Source organism: Diadema antillarum, unplaced genomic scaffold (assembly GCF_040938485.1).
Source record: "Diadema antillarum isolate AM-2024a unplaced genomic scaffold, OU_Dant_1.0 seq00000098_RagTag, whole genome shotgun sequence".
NCBI lineage: Eukaryota > Metazoa > Echinodermata > Echinoidea > Diadematoida > Diadematidae > Diadema > Diadema antillarum.
This window is the reverse complement of record NW_027271187.1, coordinates 1,915,638-1,935,350: the sequence shown is the minus strand read 5'-3', so window position 1 is coordinate 1,935,350 and position 19,713 is coordinate 1,915,638. Positions and strand designations below refer to the sequence as shown.

Sequence of the window (19,713 nt, the reverse complement as noted above, 5' to 3'; positions counted from 1 at the left end):
CAATTCTTTATCACAAGACAGCATGGCAACTCATCTTACCAACAAACGAGACAAGATAACTCCTATTCCTGACCTATGATATAGCATTTTTAGTGTCTTCCATTGACTTTTCCTTGTTCCAAATGTAATACACCAGATAAAATATACTTCCTACACACAGTGTTGTATTCCATTCAATATCTGCACACACACACACACACACAAAATACCTGTTAGGGAAACAGAGGGTGTAAACTACATGTAAACATTGAATAACAGCAATAATGCCCTTTCAGCTCTCATTTTGAAGCTGAAATAAGAACTTCTGAAGAGCTTCAATCATAAGGTGTAAGGACGGCATGCATGCCTGTCGTCACGGCAACTGCATTTCATCATTCCTGAGGAGCCCCGCTCAATCTCTCTTCTTTTTTTTTTTTTATGGCCACTTTGCCATGGAAACGCATACATCATTGGCAGTCTGCACAATTCATGTGTGAATATACAACGGCTTCTTGATTATCAAAGGCCGTTTGTGGAGAGAAGTGAAATTTCCCAACTTTGCCCCGGCATAATGTAGTAGGTCGGCGACAATTGCGCTCATCGAACATTACTAATCATTTCAGAGCACCCACCACCAGGGCTGTTATATTCAGACACCAGACTCATTGTCGTATCTACACACTTTGCGTTATAGAATGGCTCCTTGTTAAAAGTTGGCAAAACCTTTTTTTTTTTTTGCTTTTGTGCTGAATTTGAACTTAACACAAAGCCAACACCAGTTCAATTTCCTGTCACATTAAAGCTGATTTTGGCTCTCATTGACCTCTAGACATCAAAGTACTCAAATTTACAGGTTTTACCCATCCTTTCATATTTTGTTTGTCTGTCTAATAATAGTGGATTCTTACTAAATTGAATACTTTAAGATGCAAATTCATCACAAAAGTACAGATGACATAAAAAGTGTTGATCAGTATCTATTTAGTGGGCTATCCATTGGGGTACTTTAAGATGAAAATTTTCACAAACTTGATGATGACACCAACAGTGGTGATTAAATTCAAATTCTACGATATATTCTGAATGCCATGACTCATTTGCAGAATTTGATGACATTGTAATTTGCCATTAACTTAACGACTAATACTGATACTGAAAGAAACTTAATTCTCAATCGCTACTTTATTCAAATCAAGCAACATTCTTAAAGGGATGATACAGCTTTGTTTAAGATTAGACTTCAGGTTTCCAACTTTTGTTTGAAGATGATTTTTTTGTTGTTGAGATAGTGAGAAACCTGTTTATGAAATATGAAAGGGCATGTATTTCTACAAGGTTTTCAAAGTTTATTTGATGAAAAGCGGTTTTAAATTGGCTGAGATATCCCAAACAAAGTGATCCTAATAAAAGGTGGGGGACCCACCTTTTATTAGGATTGCTTTGTTTTCAGATATCTTAGCCACTTCAACACCAATCTTTATCAAATACATTTTGTAAAGCTTGAATTCCTCTTAGAATTGTATGTTCCTTAACATTTCATGCAGTGGTTTCCACGTTTCTCGCAAAAAGTTAAAAGCTGAATCCTCACCTCAACCACTACTATACCATCTCTTTAAACATCACTAAGAAATGTAAACATACTCTCACACTTTTTCATTGCATAATGTTGCATGCACCTATGTTGTTGATTTTTCTTCCAACTGGGCCACTAAGGCTCTGATGATGTCCCTCCCCCTTAAGAAAAAGACATTTTTAAAAATTAAAGAAAAGAGCGAGAGGCTCGAGTACAAACCTAGCTTTTCTGTCGGTCGTTGGCACTCTGTTATGTGGGGAAACTTGAGAATCTGACGCCACTTTTTACTTCGGCCCTTGCGTTTTCCACCGCCACCTGCAAGTAAAGAGAGAATGATAACACACAGACGGGAATGAGTCTCCAGCCTCCAAAGTGTTTTATCGACGAAAAACGCGGCCTCCATGCTTTGCTAGCTCTGTTTGTGACTCCTGTCTCTTATCAAATTTCCCATCACGGCTTTCTTGGCTGCTACTTTCTTCCACACTCGACAACAACAACAACAACAATAAATCGAACCCAATAATTTTTCAGCTGTCTCTAATCTTCTTGTCGAGACATTTTCTCAAAACACACCAGCACGTTTGGATGAAAAACAAATTGTGAAAAATCACCTTGTTAAACATTTAAAGGTTGCAATACACTCATCCAACAAATGGCTTTGAAATTAAAATACATGTAAACAAGTAAAAAATCAAAAGTTTTGTTGGTTATTTGATTGGACCAGATGCTTATCTTGTGTACTGTTCCATTATTTGCTTTCAGACTTGTGCACCCCTGATCTTGGAAAAGAGTTTTGATTCTTTTGTAGTCACAAACTCATTGAAAACATTTCATCTATGACGTGAAAAATATGTGCACCAAGTTGGAGTATAACCATATCTATGTAAACACCAAAATCTAACTAACAACCTGGGTTATGTAATTCTGATAAATTTTGAAATACATTGACTGGCTTGGGAGATGAAAGTTAACTTCAATATGAGAGACATGCAATGTGAGAAAGGAACACGAAGTTAGAGAAACAAACATGCGGCAAATGAAGTCTGAGCAAGCACACACACCGATGTTCAATTATCGTCAGGCTTTTCGCACGCATTCTGCTTTTATGCTCGGGTTGGCCTTTGTGTAGAAGCATCTCATGTAATCATGTTTTGCTCCGCACATTGCACGCACTAAAAAATGGCGTTTGCCCATTTTGCGACAATACTCCGTCAAGGATGGATAGAGATGAGAAATTCCTGCATCCATGTGTTGCCATGGCGATGCAGACAAAGAGTCACACTGGGGAGAATGATGCACTTGCTAACCTCGCCTCAAGGCACTGCGGAGCACGCCGACTGAATCTATCATCCATCAGTCCACTTTGGCCCTTTTTTTCCCCGCTACAACGTAGCTCAGTTTCATCATTGTCATCATCATCATCATCTCAACCATCTGCATGTATGTTTCCTCTTATTCTCACGAGATATCGTTGGTCTCCTGACCACTTCTCACTGCTTTGGATGACATCCATTCACTCTCCCCTCCCCCTTCGTCTTTTTCATCTCATCTTGCTCGATTCTATTCCATAATTTGCCGCTCCCTCGTGTTCTTCAACTCGCTAAACATCAAGTATTTTCCCTATACTCCAGTTTCCCTGAACTCATTTGCATTTGATACAGAAATGTCCTGAGATACGGAGGTTTTCATATGAAACACAATTTTAACAGTCAAATGTGTTCTACAGTGATGATTATCTAAACAGTTAAATGTTGGTGAATAGATCTCATTCATGGTTCGCAACGGTAGGATGTAACATCTGTGCTTGGGAGTATCGCGTAACATCTCCAACCTTGGTACATACATTCATAGCACTTTTGCATATATCCTTGATGCGTGTATGTGTATTGTCTGTCTCAGGTTGAAAAAGTATCATGTGAAACTGTCTCCTTGTATTATCCTGCATGAAGTATGGATCTAGTTCAGAGTGCATGAAATACTCTACCAGAATATTACGGTGCATGCAATGTAATGTTCCACTTTAATAACACCGTGTGCCAGTATGGTATAGAGATTAACTGTTGTCATCCAGCTTGCAAAATTATTGATGCTGTCATACACTCTCACTATTTTGTTTCTCTGCAGCAGCGGCCATCACGCTGGCAAAAACTTCGAGAACACTTTGCAAAGTCTGTCTGCTCGTCCGTTCACACTGGCAACCAAACTTCTCGAAATTTCAGTTCTTGACTAAGTTTTTCAAGATTAGGACACTGGTGCGCATGTGAAAGAAGACGAGAGAGCAAGCCATCTGACAGCTTCGGAGGCACTGCACAAAGGAAGTGAACTGGTCACTTGAAAAATGTCACAAAGTTTCAGCTGCGTGTGCACACACCTCAGGAACATTGGCACGGGATTGGGAGATTTTCCTAGGTTTTAGTAGGAAGTCTTGCACCAAGAAGTTTTCAGACTGGCCATTTAAACTTCCAGAACTTAAACTTCAAGAAGTTTTGCCAGTGCAACTGCAGCTTATAGATACAGGTAAAAAAAATGTGAGGAAGTGGTATATATACCAAATATGTCTATAGTTGAAGATCATGTGTTATTCTGCAAAGAAGCAGAATAACACATGATCAGTCAACATCCTAACCAATCACACACACACACACACACACACACACACACACACAAACAAACAACTGAAATAGCTCTGAATATCATCGGGGTCAATGGCACAAAGTCACGCCAGCATTTGTTCAGCAAATCTACTGTGGTAAGTACCATTCCCTTATTAGTATACAACAGACCACAAAAATGATATTCTACATACATTGCATATTATATCCGTCTCTGATCACCACCTCACGCATCTCAGTTATAAAAAGAAAAAGAGAAAATGATATTAATGAGGCCCAATGCCATCAGAGTTCATCTGTTTGTCTGTCTCATTCCACCAGAGACAGGTGTAAAGGGGGGGGGGGTGGCCAACCATGTGGTAGCATGCTTACCACGTCTGGGAGACTGGCTGCGGGTGAGTGAAAATATCCGAAACAGCAGAGACATCCATCCACTGAGAGACGATGTCATGCTAAACTCATATCATACACATCTTGTTTGCCTGCAAGGAGGATCAAGATGATGGGTGGTGGGGGGGGGGGGGGAAATGGTGGGCCTAGAACCTTGGAAGAAACAGGTTGACATACTCCGGAATAACAGTTCAGGTCTTAGGCACTAGTTATTTGTTATCCCTTCATGTTTGCACACTTTAGAATATCTTCTTTCTTTTTACTTTTCTTTTCTTTTCATGCTATGTGATTAAGATCATGTGACTCATGATGCTGACAAGGATAATGATGATAATGTAGCTGGAGATTAAAACTTAATTTTGGTCTAATCCCTATAAGCGAACACAATAGTATTGTGTTCGCTTCCCATTTTTGTCTCATGTAACCATCCAGATCAAGAGATTTTAGGCACAGGATTGGAGTTTTACGTTAAAATCAAGCTCCCAGATAGATTAGCAGTAAGTCCAGCCTAGTATCAGGGCAAATGTTACGGTGAATGCGGGCAATGAAATGGGTTCTCGACCATGAATGGACGAAAACTATACCCAGGCGGTCACGTTGGTGAAAGTTTGAGAACTTAGTTTGAGAACTTAGTTAGAGAACTTTAAGATCACAAAGTCTTCTTGATCTTTGGTCGTCCGTCCACACTGGAGGCCAAACTTTTCAATCTTCAAGTTCTCAAAGTTTGGGTCACTAAGTGTGCGCCCGCAAAGAAAGAGGAAAGAGTACGCCGTCTAACAGCTAGCGATTGTGACGTAACAATGAACACCTGTATATCACGATGGCAGTGCACTTTGTAGGCACCACCCGCAAACAGATGGTGGACTGGTCACATGACAAACTTTACGAACTTTCAGTTGCTAGCATTTACACTGCCATAAGACTGAGGAGATTGAGAAGATTAGTGGAGGTCTGGGAAATACCTCTAGTTTGAGAGGGAAGTTTAATAAGAAGTTTAGCGGGAAGTTTGTGGTTCCACTGGCAAGACTTCAAGATCTTTAAGTTTGTGACCTTAAACTTGATGATCTTTTGCCAGTGTGACCACAGCTTATGTCAGCAGGATACCACAGGAAGCCTGTAATGTCAGGTTGGAACAGCACAGAGAAAGATTAGTTCCATCTGCATGGATCAGCATGCGGATTAGACGGAGGGATTAGGCCATCACAGAGACATCAGGGTTGAGATGAGGCCACACCATGCCCAGCAGGTAACATTTCCCAAAACATTGTATTTGGACAATCAACATAACGCCAACACTGACACTAACACTGACTCTGACACAAGACACATGACACAGACTCCATGCAGGTGAGTTAGAAGCTCATGGGTGTGAGCACAGTGGTACAGTGGAGGAGGCACCGCATCAGGGGGTCCCGGGTGCAAATCTCTGCCTGGTTGCTCTCACATGCTTGGATGTGATTTTCTGTTCTATTTTGTAACATCACCATTAACCCTTGGTTGAACATGTGTGTACCTCAAACATGAAAACAGCAGGACACTTTGAAAAAGTTGTCGTTACACCCACGAGCCCATACACTAGGTGAGTTAGATTATATCATCATTATCAAGGGCACTGTATAAACTATTATTTTCGCGTACAGATATTTTCGTGAATGAACAGGTCATGGACATTTTCACGAGATGTTGTTTTCACGATTTTGACACTGAGGCTAAAAATAACAGTGTATACAGGATGAGTTACTGTTATTAAACCTGCTCTAACTAGTTTTATTGTCATCTCTACTGCTACTACAACAAATCATTACTTTGATTTCATCCTAACCAATATCATGATCATTATCGTTATCAACATCATCATCATCAATACCACTACTACTTCTACCACTATTACTTATCTTTATAATGATCATTACGATGATAAACATGTTTCTAAAGAGATCGTGTCAGATTTCTATTGAAGTGACTACACAGTGGGCCTCCCACGCTTCAAAACAGTGATAAGTCTGGCAAAATGGTTTTCTGAATCACGCACACTATAACCTTGGACTGCCTTGGACTGCACCCCCCAGCGAACAAGAGGTGTCGGCCGACCGCAGAAGGGCTCACTGGCTGCATGCAGATGGCAGCTCCGGAGTAGCATTAAAAAATGCAGGCACGCCAGCACATGTTGTCACAGTGTAAACACGACAGAAATAGCGCGCCTAATTTGGAAACTGGCCATCGCTATTTCAAGGAGGGATTTTCGGCTGAGAACGAGCTCTATTTGTGTCTTCCCAGTCACAAACAGCGGGGGCTATTTTCTGACTGGATTCATTAATCACATCAGAAACAAACACATGAAAACAGAAGACAACAGCAAAACAAAGTGCTATTTTCACAGGCAGCTTTCTAGTCCGTGGGTACGGACTAAAAGGGTTGTCCACAGGCCATTCCCGGGTCTACCCACAAACTGAATGTTCACCAAGAGAGATATATCTCCAATCTACTCATATAAGTCAATATCTCCCTTCTCACTTTTCTCTCCTAGTGACCACGAAATGTGAGCACCCAACACGGCAGAGTGTTTACAGGCAAAAGCCCACTGTCACACACAAACAAACAGGTAGCACAGATGTGGGGGTGCCGATAGGGCATGCTAATGAGGCATGAACTTATTTTGTCCTTTTCATGCTGGATGCCAAGTTTTGTTGATCTGGCATCACTTCTGGTCCAACGATTCCACGTAAAAGAACAAATCTGGATTCCATATTTCAACCATTTCAATACAAAGCAGCTCCGACTAATACTAATTTCAAGACTGCAACAGTGATATCAGTTATGTTCACATGTAGTAGCCAAACGTAAAAGTTTAGGTTGAAAACTTAACTGTCAATGATTAGCTACATTCGTGAATTTACGACGCCGATTCACACGCACACCTAAACTTTGAGTTCCAACTTACGAGCGAGCCCCACTTGATGATTACAACGGAAGTGCAGAGTCTTTGCTAGATGACCTTGTGCCCATACAAAATAGCGCAGCGAACGAGACGCAAGGTTCACGCTAACTCACAAGCTCATTGATTATTGTGTCCACACGAAACGAAACTCCGACTGGGGACCCCCCGTGGCTCGTGGGGAGAGCGTAAACCCCAAGATGTCTCGTGGTTCTAATCATCAACTAAACTTTAACATTGCTATAAACTTTCGAGTGTATCCACACGGTGCTAACCTACAAGCTAATCATCGAGAGTTAAGTTTTCGACCTAAACTTTCAGTTTGGCAACTGCGTGTAAACGAAACTATTGTCATGCTCCATGGACAGTGATATCGAATGTCCTCTAGTATGGATGGCCTTTATAAATTAACCACTGGGTGAGTACAGTGTATGTTGCTGGTTGACAGGCAAGGGGAAGAAGACTCAGAGGTGTGGGCAGCGTTGAAAGGAATGGCAGGTCCACGACAACTTTTCTGTACAACATTCTTCGTTGCACGTGGCTTTCACTGCACCAGATCGCGTCTGCCGGAGACATCTTTACAGTATCTCCTCCTCCTTTTCTTCTTTATTTCCCTCAGAAGGGGGCCTTGAATGTTGCTGCATGCAAAATGTGGGAATGCCACAAAAAACAAGGAAGACATGCGACAGATGGGCCCGATGGATCGTTTTCTGAAATTTGATCCGTAGGGAGCATCTTCATTTCTGCAGAGTCATCCCCACAAACTGTCTATGTAACTACTATCTACTACTATCTCAAAGACACGATGGCCACTGATGGTGACAAAAGACTTAAAGGGGCTACTTACCTCATGTCCATACCCAAATGAAAAGGGCACTGTATAAGCCATATATTTCGCGAGTCTAAATTTTCGCGAATCGGGAATTCCTGACGATTTCGCGAGTGGTTAAATTTGCGATCGTGGAGTCCTGTACTGAATGGAGAAATGTACACACAAACGTCATATTCACATCAGGATCAGAGTCAATATTTTCGCGTGTCTTTAATTTCGCGAATAGCACCTAACTCGCGAAATTCACGAAAATAAAAACCTCGCGAAATATTCGGTGTATACAGTAAATTAAATCGGAGCAGAGTTCTAAATGTCCCATCGCCAATGTGCCCTTGTAGAGGGAGACAAAGTGAAGAAACTCGTATCTGAACCTTCACCCCTCTGAATAATATCTTTCTTTCTTTCAGGTTTCTCATTATCTCACAAAAAAATTTTACAAAAATGAAGTTAGGTCTCAATCAAAACTATACAATCCCTAACTGTTACACTATATATCCCGATAATTTGTTAGCATGAATTGATGTAAGATAATCTGTTGTTGTTATTGTAGTTGTTCATTAGTTTGTTTCATGGTCTGATATCTGCATCCAGCTGGCTGTGACAGCCAGCCCCACCAATAAACAACTCTACAAGCCACTCGATACAACCCTTATTTCATTGGCATGGAAATACAATCCACACTGACTCAGATGTGAGGGTGAGAGAAAGCCGCATCTGCAGGGATCTACTCAAAATCTCTACATTCATGACAAAATAGAGGTGGGGAAGACCACACTTTCATATGGAGGATTTTAAAGAAGGCCCCTACCCCCTTTATTACATCCCTATCCAACGAACTTGCCACTCCCATCATTTTTTGATGCGTTCACATTGGTAACCCGATCCCGACAATTTAGATTGTATGGAAAGGTTATTTGATAGCACATTTTAAATTGGAAATTTGGAGGAATGTGATGACATATTTTGCTCCTTTTTTCTAGCAATAATGGAAACCAATCGGAGGTTAACAGCGGAGGAGTTCCTCCGACTCTGGATCAGTCGACTCCCGATCAACAGATCATATCTGCCTGAAAGTGGATACGGCCTGTACACAGCTGTCACCGAGACGCAAGCGGTGATTGACTGATCAATGGATCAAATCAATGGCCTACCTTCCAGACTGAAGCGTTAAATATCTGTTCACCACAAGACAGACATGTTCATTCACTGATTCATCTCTAATAAAAGTGAGAAGAATTCACTTGATGTTTGAGCCGACTTTGAAACACAGGGCAAAATCAAAGCTATTTAAAGGACAGTAAAAGTTTCATGTAAACCAGCCACACACAAAAATAAGAAAGTTTCAGATTTTTTTTTTTCAAATTCACGTTCCCAAAAATAATGCAGTCAGTCAATCTCACACAGATTTAAAGGACAAGTTCACCTTCATAAACATAAGGATTGAGAAAATGCAACAATATTAGTAGAACACATCAGTGAAAGTTTGAGGAAAATTGGACAATCGATGCAAAAGTTATGAATTTTTTAAATTTTTGTGTTGGAACCGCTGGATGAGGAGACTAATACAGCTTGTGAGTCATATGCGTACAACAGTATAAAGAAATGTAAAAGAAAATTCAACATATTTTCACTTTTTTCGCATAATAAAAGAGCACTTGACTTGCCTCTTTCTAAAGGCAGGGGGGAATGATATTACCCATAACATTTGTCGGTAACGAGTCATGGGAATGTGTACTTTTTTCAAAAGATGGAATTTTGTGAAATTCTCTTTATATTTTCCTTATATTGTTGTACGCATGTGACATCTAAGTTATTCATACACTGCAGTAGTCTTCTCATCCAGCGGGTACTGCACAAAAACTTCAAAAATTCATAACTTTTGAACGGATTGTCTGATTTTCCTCAAACTTTCAATGATGTGTTCTACTAATATTGCTACATTCTCTCAATCATTATGTTTATGAAGGTGAACTTATCCTTTAAGGTGAAGGGATAATGTCATGAACTCACCAGTCTCTAGTTTGCTTGCAGACTTAATCATTTTGACATTTTTGTTTCTGTCATGAACTGGAGAAGTCATACCTTTTACTTTAACTTGTTCTACAAAAGTAAAAGCTTATTTTAAATAAAATAATAATATAAAAATACTTTTTTTAAAGGGGGTGGGCTTAAAGATGTTGAATTAATGACAAAATCCATATATATGTACAAGAGGGTTGGAAGTATCATAAAGAAATGATATTATTGCCTCAATGCGCTTGCATGGATGTGATTATGACCAATATATATTTCCTCAGATTTTCTTTCTTTCACGATCACTCAGTTTTACTGTATAACAGCCATACTTAAGGTGATTCTCTTAACCCATTCCATATGGGAACCTTCTGGCCTTTGTATATAAGTCTATGGGGATTTCAGAATTCAGTATGGAACAGGTTAAGAGCTAGATTTTCTTTTCAAGTTATTCACTCTCATCTCCTGAACATCTCTTTCTGACGGGTAAAACATAACAACTTGAATCGACCATCGTAATCAGGACGTACAATGATATACTATTCAGTTCACAGTATATCAACAGTCATTATCAGTTCTATGTAAACAAGTTTTAGCTTTTGTCTCTCATTACTCAATGACAGATCCACGCTGGTGAATTTTATATACGGTAACGCTCCTCTACAAATAAACGATATGCTCCATAAAGATTTCATTCATGTCAAAGTTGTCAGTGATGAGCTGTAGGCAAAGTGCCAGGTCTTACAATTTCTTTGATAAATGCTCACGGTGTAAGATGACAGAATCACAAGCACATTGGTACAGTCATAACCTGCATGAATAGCAGACGGGGGATTCACTTTGACTCAACCGAAGTACATAATGACTCTGTCACAACGCTAAACGATCGGGGTAGCATTGCTGGTCAATGAGGCAAATTGAATGTGGCATTCAATTTTTCTACAAGACCACCAATATCTCGGATGTACCTCATTCATTCATCCGTCCACTTCACCAGTTATCCTCAATACTGTTTCACAATAAAGCACGACAATGTGTATCGCACTTCTTGCTTTTTCATTCTTCTCCAATATCTTTAATATTGTCGGTTTGAAGCCAGCGTGACAAGGTATCGGTACATCACAAAGGCATCTGAATGTGACACGCTCTTCTTGTCCTGCGAGCTGTTACACTTGATGGCCAGCTAGTGGGGAATAAGCCCCATGGTGTGTAGGATACAATACGAGGCATTTCTCACATTGCAGCGGGAGTGACACCTGCTGTGTGCTTTCATTGATAAACCAACAGGGAAGCGTGGCAACACTTGACATCAACTAAATGTACCTCAGTTTCAAAATACTGCATGTTTTCATGTTTGTGTACCTCAAGACTCAAGACCGAGCATTTAATTGCATGGTCATTTAGAATGCCCCCCCCCCCTTTTTTTTCCTCTACAAAATTATGACAGAAAAAAGATGGAATAAAGAAATAATTGGACAGATTGAGAATAATCGCCGAAACTCATAAATATGAACACAAACTTTTTTATGTCAGCAAGGCCATTCCCCCCTGCCTAAATCCCGGGGATTCACTTTCATGAAGTTCCTTTTTGAGCTTGATGACGAGGTGGCACAAATTCGGTGATCGCAATCTCATGTATTAATGACAAAATCAGGAGGGATTATCTTGTGATCTATAAACTACTGTCTACCTCAGCGCCAGCACACTTAAGATGCACCTCGCACATACACTGTATGGCTGGGGTTTATACGGCATGGTATTAGGGGGAGGATATTATCAGCATCAATCAAAACCAAGAATTCAAATAGGGGACAAAAATATCCTCCTCCATAATCAATCTGTAATCTGTTTATTACACTTGGGAGACTAAAGACTATATAAGCTTAATTTCCCTGGTGGGCAGTGACTCTGGCTGGAGTGGATTTCTTCCCCCCCCCCCCCCCCCCCCCCCCCACCATCTCTGCCCACGATTGAGGTATACCAACCCTCCATCAAGAATGACATTAATGCTTGCAAATGAGGCAGTCAAAAGCCTATGGTGAATATCCATGGCTACTGGTCCATTACACTTTGGTTAAAGGACAAGTTCACCTTCATAAACATAAGGATTGAGAAAATGCAACAATATTAGTAGAACACATCAGTGAAAGTTTGAGGAAAATTGGACAATCAATGCAAAAGTTATGAATTTTTTAAATTTTTGTGTTGGAACCGCTGGATGAGGAGACTACGACAGCTTGTGAGTCATATGCGTACAACAGTATAAAGAAAATATAAAAGAAAATTCAACATATTTTCACTTTTTTCGCATAATAAAAGAGCACTTGACTTGCCTCTTTCTAAAGGCAGGGGGAATAATATTACCCATAACATTTATCGGTAACGAGTCAGGGGAACGTGTACTTTTTTCAAAAGATGGAATTTTGTGAAATTCTCTTTATATTTTCCTTATATTGTTGTACGCATGTGACATCTAAGTTATTCATTCACTGCAGTAGTCTTCTCATCCAGCGGGTACTGCAAAAAAACTTCAAAAATTCATAACTTTTGAACGGATTGTCTGATTTTCCTCAAACTTTCAATGATGTGTTCTACTAATATTGCTACATTCTCTCAATCCTTATGTTTATGAAGGTGAACTTGTCCTTTAATTGTTGACGATCCCTTACCTAGAAAGTGCTTGGAGGGCACAGTCCACCCCACAAAGGCAACTCCTTTAAAAAAATTTAAAAAAAAACACTTATTCAATGGCTGCAATGCTTCTTAAGTTCTCCTTGGAGAATAGTATAACTGAAATTAATGACCATACTACATTGCCGGACACAACCAGATCAAATTTTGAGCAGTTCCAGAACTTGCCATGTCATTGCCCTGTACTTTTTTGACTGTCAAACTCTGGTATTTCACTGTTTGATGTGACTGCAGCTATCAATGGAAAAAAAAAAAATTCACCTAGTTCGCAGATGTTATTGTGAAATTGTTTTTGCACACATATGAAAACAAGACGACACGAGGCCCATTCACACCTACAATACTGCAGTATTGTACGCGGCATTTCATAATGTGAAAGCAAATACACTGCAGAATACCACGGTATTTAGGAGGGGTAATTCAAACTTTGCGTGAAATACACATGCAAGCTTTGAGCATGAATCACATTACAAAATACCACCCACCGCACTGCAATGAGGCATATTTCACATGCGACCTGACCGACATCCTATCTTCTCCCTGTAGGAGAAATTATGCATATATATGCAGCGCTTACCTCAGAGAGGTGTACTTTTGGGCCAGAAATACCAGAAATACGGCTATTTCAGGAATGAGAATAGCACCGACTGAAATACCGCGATATCTAGTACAGGCGTATTTTGCCAATGAGAACCGCAGCAATGCATTACCATGGCATCACATATAACAGTTTAATTCTGATGATTATGCAACTACTGCGTTGAAATAAAAAAAAATATATATAAAGACTTCTTCAAAACAGAATTCCTGGACCCAGACTGTAATCAAGACCACCACCAGGAAAAATATGTATTGTTTCTTGGCACACTTCCCTCCTTCCAAGAATTTTTTTTTCCAAATCCATTTACAGATATTTGTATAACGTTACTGTTCAACAGATAGATAAACACACAAACAAACACCAGAAAAAAAAAAACAACAACACTTCCTCCTCCCCATCAAACCACCCCCCCCCCCATACACTAGTAAAAAGGAATTTTCAGAAAACAATTAAATTACCAATTTTCTGGAAGGATTGAAGAAAATCCTCTGACCACCGGATCAAACACTACACACTTGCTGTCAACATGTTTATGACTTTGTTTCATTTATGCATCATTTACTATTTGTTTGTGCTTTTTGCATCTTTATATAATTTCTACAACTTTGGTTTGTTTGTTTGTTTGTTTGTTTGTTTGTTTATTTGTTTGTTCTTTCATCATAGCTAGAATGCAAACGACTGCCAATGTACTTTTTCACCAGATCCTACGAAATAATTATAAACCCTCACTGGAGGCACTCAAAATTAAGCAGGAAATGTTTTCAAGAGTCTTTCTCTTATTTCCAAGAAAAACATTTTCTGATAAATAGTGTCGTTCTGTTTATGTTCATGAATATCATGAACTTTGACTGATTGAAACAGATCGGGACTTCCAAAGAATAAATGGCCATTTTTACGAGCTGTGAGGAATATCACAAACAAGCGAACATTGCTGCTTGCATTGTTTCTTTAAGGGGTTACCCTCTTTCACAGGTTTGGGATGAATCATCTCAATGTAATGTTTCGAATATTTTGCACTCGAGTAGACTCCTCGTATTCTGAGGCACTCGAACAGTCTGACAGAAACTTGCGAGAGGTCAAGGACACTGCAACATGTGACCACATCAAGGTTACCTTCTCACAGAGGCCCCCCTGCTGCTGCACAGGTGGATACATGCTGAAACTACAAACTCAGTATCTCTTGTTACAAGAGATGTAGCCAAATTTCACATAGATTTGAATGAATAATGATAAACTCAACTCGCAAACAGACTAAGAAAAGCTGTTTCATTCAAATCAGATCCCCCAATCTAAAAAAAGAAAGAAGATATTTATGGAATTTGTGAGTTTCATAAACATCTTTATGAAGTAGAAAAAGCAGTCATCAGTCATTCTCAAATACACTGTATGTACAGTATATTACACAATGTGACTGTGTAATAATGGCTTTATAAACTCTAATACCATGTATGCCATATAATTAGCAAGTCTAATTTTTCATGAATCGGAAGTGTCCCACAATTTCGAGAGTGGCAAAATTTGCGATTGTGGAGTAATGTAATTAATGGAAAAAGGAGTGTGTGCATGTTACATTCATCATGTTGGGATCAGAGTTAAAGGACAAGTTCACCTTCATAAACATAATGATTGAGAAAATGCAGCAATATTAGTAGAACACATCAGTGAAAGTTTGAGGAAAATTGGACAATCGATGCAAAAGTTATGAATTTTTATAATTTTTGTGTCGGAACTGCTGGACGAGGAGACTACTACAGCATGTGATGTCATATGAGTACAACAGTTTAAAGAAAATGTAAAGAAAATTTAACATATTTTCATTTTTTTCGCATAATAAAAGAGCATTTGACTTGCCTCTTTCTAAGGGGGAATAATATTACCCATGACATATGTCGGTAACGAGTCAAGGGAATGTGTACTTTTTTCAAAAGATGACATTTTGTGAAATTCTCTTTATATTTTCCTTATATTGTTGTACGCATGTGACATCTAAGTTATTCATACACTGGAGTAGTCTTCTCATCCAGCGGTTACTGCACAAAAACTTCAAAAATTCATAACTTTTGAACGGATTGTCCAATTTTCCTCAAACTTTCAATGATGTGTTCTACTAATATTATGTTTATGAAGGTGAACTTGTCCTTTAATATTCTCATGTGTTGTTAAACTTGCAAATAGCACCCGACTCGTGAACATATAAACATCATGCAGAAGATATGGCGTACACAGTAGACAATAGATCTACTTTGCTTAACACTGACTGTTCTTGCTGAGACCTTTGACCCTACCTGGAAAGGACAGGTAGGTGTAATAAACCGTGATTACATCGATGAAAGAGGTTACATCGGGCAATTTGTGGCCGCTTGTAACGAACTTCATCGCTGCACACCTTAGCACATATCTTGTAATTTCATAATCTAGAGCAATACGAGGGAATCGTTTTGTTGCTGGTAAACTGCTTAAACTTCAAGTTCGTTTTGTTGCTGATAAACTGCTTAGACTTCATATTCGTGCATCTTCGTCATCTGCTCAAAGATTCGAGTCTGAATACCCTTACTACCACCATACAACTTTACACTACTGCACTGAATCATCAGCACGTTCATTTCATAATACTACTCTTGTTCATAGTTCAAATCTGGCCAAGATCAGCAGGTACAATTCATAATACTACTGTTGTTGTTCATAGTTATAATCCGGTTAACAAATCCTATAAACACACAAATCTACTACTGAGCATAGTTAAAACATATGCTCAAAGTAGTCTTCATGACCAGCAAGTATTCTATTTATTATGCCATCAATTTGAAACCCATTTAAAAAGCATTTTTATAGCGGTGTCCATCATGGTCAGAGAGTCAGCGCCCTACTAGCATCATATACTGTATATACACCGGATATTTCATGAAGCTTTTATTTCCCTGACATTTGCGAGTCACGTGCTATTCGCGAATTTAAAGACACACAAAAAAAAAATTAACTCTGATCCAGACATAAATGTCATGTGCACGCATACACTTCAATCTCCATACAGTACTGTATTCCACAATTTCGCGAATTTAAAGGGATAGTACAGTATTGGTTGAGATGAGAATTTGGGCTTTTAAATTTTTGCAAGATACCAGAAAACACTTATGATATAGCACAGAGCATACCATTTTAAGAGCATTTCAAAGTTTATTTGATGAAAATCGGGTTTGGAATAACTGAAACATCCAAAAACAAAGTAAAACAAAGCGATCGTTACAAAGTGTGGGTCCCACACTTTATTAGAATCACTCATTTTGGATATCTCAGCCACTTCAAACCCAATTTTTATTAAATAAACGTTGAATTTCTCATAGAATTGCATGTTCTTTCATATTTCGTATGACATTTCTTATTATCTCACCTAAAAATGTTAGAAACCTGAAATTAGGTCTCAACCAGTACTGTACAGTCCTTTTAACCACTCGCAAAATCGACGGGAGGTCCGGATTCGCAAAAAATTAGACTAGTCGATATATGGTGTATGCAGTACTGTATAGGCAACAAGGAGCAGCGACTTAAAGGCAAGATCCTTTCTTTGGACACTACCATTTAAACATTTAAAATCTTTACTTTTTCGTTCTGATGATAACTGATAATTTCAAACATCATTTTAACAAATGAGGTCTATTTACTACAATCATCACCAGAATTGATTTTGGACAATTTGTTCATTTTGTTGAAATAGAGATAGGATCCTATCTGTATCTTAAATGATACGGCTGAATTTTGAGCCACGTTGGTCTTTCTGCATACTTGTGCAGGATTGTTCAAGCTTTGTGGTCTATGTCATATAGAGCGTATATCAACCATGAAATATAAGGATTAAACATTTCAAATGAAATCTAACCAAGCTCTTTTGACCACTTTACTACTACATCACAAAAGGAAAGATTTTTTTTTTTTTTTTTTTTTTTTTTTTTTGGGGGGGGGGGGGGGTCACTGAGTCATTAATTTCTTAGACTAAATTATTCAATCCCCACAAAATTTTTACTGCATTTGGTTTTTGGTTTTTTTCTATCACCAACTAGTTCCAATCCGGATATTTTTTTTTTTTTTGACCGAGGAGACAATGTCGTGTCTCAAATGACCCAGCATTAAAAGCAATTGCATGCTGCATGGGGCATCAATACCGTCATGTTTGTTTGCTGTTCTTCAATAGTTGCTGGTACATAGGTGTGGGGGGGGGGGGGGTGAGTGAGCAGTAGCCTCTGCACGCTTTTACACAGAAATGTTGTGACCCCCTTCAAGACCGCCGCTACCGTAAACAGCGATCCCTATCAGTCGGTAAACACACGTACGCACGCGAAAGCCACGGTACAACCTCTATTCTATGTATAGTAACTTGTCATGGTAATAAACAGTAAGACGATCTACAGAAGCACATCACTGCTAATTGAGCAATATGAGGGCCCTGAACGTTGCATAAAACAAGAAAGGAATTAGAGCACAAAGCTCCATGTATAAGTTCATCTTGCTAGTATGGCGTTCCTTACGCAGCATACAAATGTATGCACAATTGTATGAGGCTGCAATTTCATAGCACTGCAAGACTTCTAATGGCCTGCATATATTTTTTTGTTTGTTTTTTTTTATTATTGATGAATGAAATGAAAGAGACTGGATGTCCCCACTTGCACTAAACAATTATGGAGTTATGATGACTGTAATGACTTGTGGAAGGTGACCTTCAAGGGAAAGCTGGTGGGGGGGATATTGGCTACTGTAAACGTGGAAATTTTCGCGGTACATTAATTTTCGCGGATTTCGCGCTACGTTCGGCTAGCGCGAATTAAAAGACGCGCGAATATATCTTCGCAATTTTCTATGCACATTTTGAACGGGCTGAATTGTGTGCGCTTCGTCGATGATACTGCTACGTAGTACAGACATGTTTACGCATATATAGCAGTATCATCGCACGCACCGCACGCACCGAGCCCACGGCCGAGTGGTGTGCTACATCCCCGCGACTACAGTACTGGTACTACAGTACATGTATCGAGTAAAATACATGTACATGTACTACGTAGTTGAGCGCTTGTACTCACACTCGCGCCGCTCGCTACGTCGCTTATCGAGGCTCTGGATGAAAACAGCGACTGTGTATTAACCTGCTGCGGAGTGCGAATTTAAGAACCCGCGAATATGTTTTCGAGCCGCGCAGCGCGAAAAATTAATCGTGGGAAAATATTGACGTTTACAGTATCTTGTCTTTACAAAAGGACACACACATGTGATGCTCATGATTCCTTTACAACCCTTTACAGAGCTGTGTATGCAAGGCAATGTGGAGGCTTATAAGAAGATGACATCATCTTACAAAAAATTTGCATCATATATGTATTTGTACAATACACCACTGTTTCATGGAAACATATTAATCTTTTTTTAAATGCAATACTTCTCTAATATTCAGTCAAACTTGAATAGCAATTTCGCTGTTTAGCAATTTCGCTGTTCCCCTGGTTTTACTTATCGTATTTCAGGGTCAACTTTGTTATGGAGTGCAATTTCACTCATTTCTAACACAGGAAGTAGACTGTAAAAGTTGATATCTTCGTGAAAGTAACTTCTCGCGCTTGGCCAGGTAAGATCAATTTCGCACGTTTTCAATTCTGTGGAATCACGACACAAATTAGTGGAACATATGACAAGTAAACGTGTTCGCATTCTTTTATTTTCACGCTGGTTTCTGGTTGCGCAAAATGCACAAAAAATTTCCACTTTTACAGTATTCAACTTTTAGTACCAGGGTTAAGGATCAAGCAATCAGTTGATAACATTTACATTTCTCCAGATGCAGGCCACTGAAAAATTAACTCAGAGCAGATATAGTGCTGCCAATGCAAAATGCAGGGCTTTGCAATTTCATTAGTGGTGGCCTGGAACCACTAAAATTTGATGTCGGGCCACCAAATTTCAAAAAAAAAAAATTATCTTTTGGTGGCCCGATCATTCAAGAAAGATTAGAAAGGGATTGTTAAATATATCTCCTTTTATTTCAGGCCAATGCAGTTCTTTTTCAGGCTATCAAAGTTTTGAATCTAATGATTTTAACGA

General features: G+C 39.2%; 1 protein-coding gene across 1 annotated transcript in view; it reads right to left on the bottom strand.

The window, feature by feature from the left end:
• The window catches only part of LOC139726794 (G protein-coupled receptor kinase 6-like), a 120,580-nt gene that overhangs the window by 55,820 nt on the left and 45,047 nt on the right, over positions 1 to 19,713 (bottom strand). Inside the window, exon 2 of the mRNA XM_071637786.1 lies at positions 1,772 to 1,867. Within this exon, the coding sequence (XP_071493887.1) occupies positions 1,772 to 1,867 (96 nt within the window). The remainder of the gene's footprint in view (positions 1 to 1,771; positions 1,868 to 19,713) is intronic.